The sequence below is a fragment of the Echinops telfairi genome, unplaced genomic scaffold (genome assembly GCF_000313985.2).
Source record: "Echinops telfairi isolate 266 unplaced genomic scaffold, ASM31398v2 ScPeMD7_1;HRSCAF=3_0, whole genome shotgun sequence".
Classification (NCBI taxonomy): domain Eukaryota; kingdom Metazoa; phylum Chordata; class Mammalia; order Afrosoricida; family Tenrecidae; genus Echinops; species Echinops telfairi.
In genome coordinates, this window is record NW_022103896.1 from 81,376,544 (window position 1) to 81,380,088 (window position 3,545).

The window sequence follows — 3,545 nt, forward strand, 5'->3', positions numbered from 1 at the left end:
TCTGAATTTCAAAAGAACTATTTAAAAAAGACAGACAATGTTTGTACCTATCCAATAATATGCATTGCATATATTATAATGCATATGCATATATTTAATAAAATATATTAAAGTCAATCATATGATCTATATGAAAGTTAACCATACAAAATCTGTATCAGGCATATAAAAGCCAAATTGTATAAAACCTATATCTTGGATTACCTTGCAGTGATGTATTCCGAAGCTTTACCACGTGCCTTACTAAAAGTTGGGGGTTAACCATAAATGCCAGGGGAGTGACAGAGCAGTTACAGATGAGTCAGTGCCAAAGTGGTTCTGAGGGCTTGTTGTAAGGTTGTTAGGATGAATAAAATATTGTCTAATATTCAAAAATATATAAGAGCAAAACAAGACAAATATTTTGTTTCTTTTGAAAAACACTTGTATTTATACAACTTACACATATTCATAATCTTGAACTTCAGAACTTTGCTACTCCTTTATAGTTGACTAAAATTTGAATAGAATTTTCACATTTAAAAAATGGTTATTCAAAAGTGATTCTCAAGCAGAAAACATTTGTCTAATTTTTGTTCATATTGAAATTTATATTTTTGTCCACAATTAAGTTTGTAAGGACACCTTGTAATAATTTTGTAAAAACAAAAAGTAAAACATTCAAGCTGTTCATGGATCCAACTTTAAATTCTATAACACTTCTGTAAACACAGAATTGTATCATTTGATTTTCTCTAAAAAGTTAATAAAAGATTAAAGGGATAGTTACAATCTTCATTGAATTTTAAGAAAAATTTGGCTGTGATAGAAATCCACAATATCCACATAAATCTAGAAAAAAAAAATTAGACATAGAAGAATGATATGAATATCTTGTCCAAACCATCTTTCAGAAAATTATCTAAATTAGCTTAAAGCTGTTTAAAATCTGACAAAATTCAACAACTCCTGACAATTGAGTTGTTAATGTGTTTAATATTGGTTTTGTTTTTAGTGACCTTTCCTTGTTAGAAAATACCCTGATAAATGTCACAAATAAATCATTATACCCAAAATAATAGGAATATTTTTATCATTTTATGGTAAACTCATAATGAATTGTTTAGATACTCTTTAATTTTAAAGTTTTACTTTTTATAATCAAGAGTTCCACCATAGCTATCTGCATTTCAGAATTCCTTTTATTAATATAAAATTACATATTACCTATATTTCTTTTTACTGTTCCATTAAAATATCTAGAGATATTCCTAAGCAGAAGTAGTGAAATATGAATTTGGAGACTGATATACCCATTGTTTGACAGGAGAGGTTTTGACAGACCCCATTAAGCGTATCAAGTGGATGAATGAGGTGAATTTCTTATCTAATTTCCTCTGACACTGTGCTTTGACATTCCTGCAGGCAGAATGCTTTCCAAGTCACTGCCGTGGATGGTGTGTGCAGTGGGATTATCCAGTGCCTCTCTGCTGAAGATTGCATTGATTGGCTACAAGCAATAGCAACAAATATTTCAAACCTTACAAAGCACAATGTAAGTAGTGGGCAGAGAGTTTCTCAGCCATTGTAAAATTCTTTATGTGCATCAAAATAAGGCAAAAATCTATTCCTAATAGGGTTTTAGTTCATACATGCATAAGTCTGTTTCAAAAAATATATAATTAGACATATCTCTGCAATCAGTAGTTGGCTACAGACACATTCTTTCAGTGATGCACCTGCTTTCACCTCCATTCAGTTGCCTTTAAGAAAAGGCCCGACCAAAACAGAGGGTTCTGAGCTGATCTGCGAGGCAGGTAAATCCAAGGCAGGAAGGTTAGCTGTGAAAGGTATGGAGGAAGTCTTTGAGATTCCCAATAGGTCATCCTGGTAGATTTTCTGAAAGGACACAGATAATCATGAAGGATTTTTAGGAAGAAATTTTAAGAAAATTGTTAACTGTATTGGTGCAAAAAAGGCCAGATAAGTACAGAGGGATTTTGTTTTCATTTCATCACAACAATGTACATGATGATTCTTAGAGGGAAAGGAGGAACCCCATGCTAAGTGGCCTGCCGTTGACCCATTAGCCTCAAAACCAAAAACATTTCAAAGGAGTATGATCTGAGTTTTTCAAGGATACTAAATAAATCATATTGAAATGAAATAAACTAAAGAGCACACAAATTTTGAACCACTTTCAGAAGTCTATAGAATTGCCCGAGTGAGTGTGAGACTGTAACTCATTGTGGGAGTAGAAAGCTCCATCATTTTCCAATGGAATAGTTGGTGGTTTCAAACTCCTTACCTTGTGGATAGCAAGCCAGCATGTAACCACTACACCACCAGGGTTCCTTCCTCATAAGGAACAAGACAGATGGTATATTTAGAAACAAGTTGCATATTTCAATATTTTTATCAAAGTTTCTATCATTGTGTAGTAATCATTTTGTTTTGTTTTCTTTTGTTTTATTATTTCCCATTGCCAAAAAGGTAACCTTGCATCTTCTGAATAATGTTTTTCTAAGCATAAACACTTTACATGCATGATCAAAACATTTCTGGAATAACTAATGAAAGAACAGCCCCTTCTTCTTGACAGATCTAACCTGAATATTAGCCCAAGAATACTTTCATATATACAAGGGGTACCCTCCCCCACCCACCCCAAAAGTTTTGTAGCGTAGAGCTTTTGTATTATGCACATTCCCCCTGCTAGGCGATCATCCAGCAACTTGCTCTGAGTTACCCAGTGCACCCAGTGGTGTCACCTGGGAAGCTACTCTTTGGTCACAGTGAATTTTTCATAAAAGCAGTTTCACTCCAACCTCATTTTTTGTGATGGCTCATTCAAGAGAACAATGTGCGGCTGTGAATTTTGTTTCCTGCTTGGGAAAATTGCTGCAGAAACTGTTGTGATGTTGAACACAGCTTACAAGAACTGTGTTGTGGGAAAAACTTAAGCATATGAGTGGTTATCTCATTTCATAAAAGGTGAAATGTTGATTGTTGACAAACCTCTGGATGTCTTTCAACTTCCCAAATGGATGAAAATGTTGCCAAAATTCATGCACTTGTGCTTGAAGACCAACGGTGGACCATTGATTGAAGAGATGGGGAAATTATCTGTACTAGCCTGGAGCTCAGTTCAATGAAAGTTAAAGGAAGATTTGGGAATACAAAGGATCACTGTGAAATTTGTGCCTCCAGTTCCAACTGACCTGGAAAAATAACATTAAGTGGAAACTTCCTGTGCTTTGAAGGAACAGCTCCGAAGTGACTCAGACATTTTTTCCCCAAGGTCATTACCGGTGATGAGATTTGCTATTTTCACGACCCCAAAAGCAAACATTAATCAAGCTAGTTGAAAGCACCATCATCACCTCGCCCAATAAAAGGTCGTCAAGTGAAATCACAGATCAAGAAGATGCTCATTTGTTGTTTTGATGTGAGGGGGATAGTGCATTTAGAGTTAGTACTACCAGCTCATACTGCTAATTAAGCTTTCTATTTAGAGCTTCTAAAAAGATTGGGTAATAGCGGGCAACAAAAAAGGCCCAATTTGT

General features: G+C 34.7%; 1 protein-coding gene across 1 annotated transcript in view; it reads left to right on the forward strand.

The window, feature by feature from the left end:
* SNTG1 (syntrophin gamma 1) overlaps positions 1-3,545 on the forward strand; it is a gene marked incomplete at its 5' end in the record, with an annotated part of 207,702 nt that overhangs the window by 64,291 nt on the left and 139,866 nt on the right. The window contains one exon of the mRNA XM_004697549.3: positions 1,405-1,534. Coding sequence (XP_004697606.1) covers positions 1,405-1,534 — 130 coding nt within the window. The remainder of the gene's footprint in view (positions 1-1,404; positions 1,535-3,545) is intronic.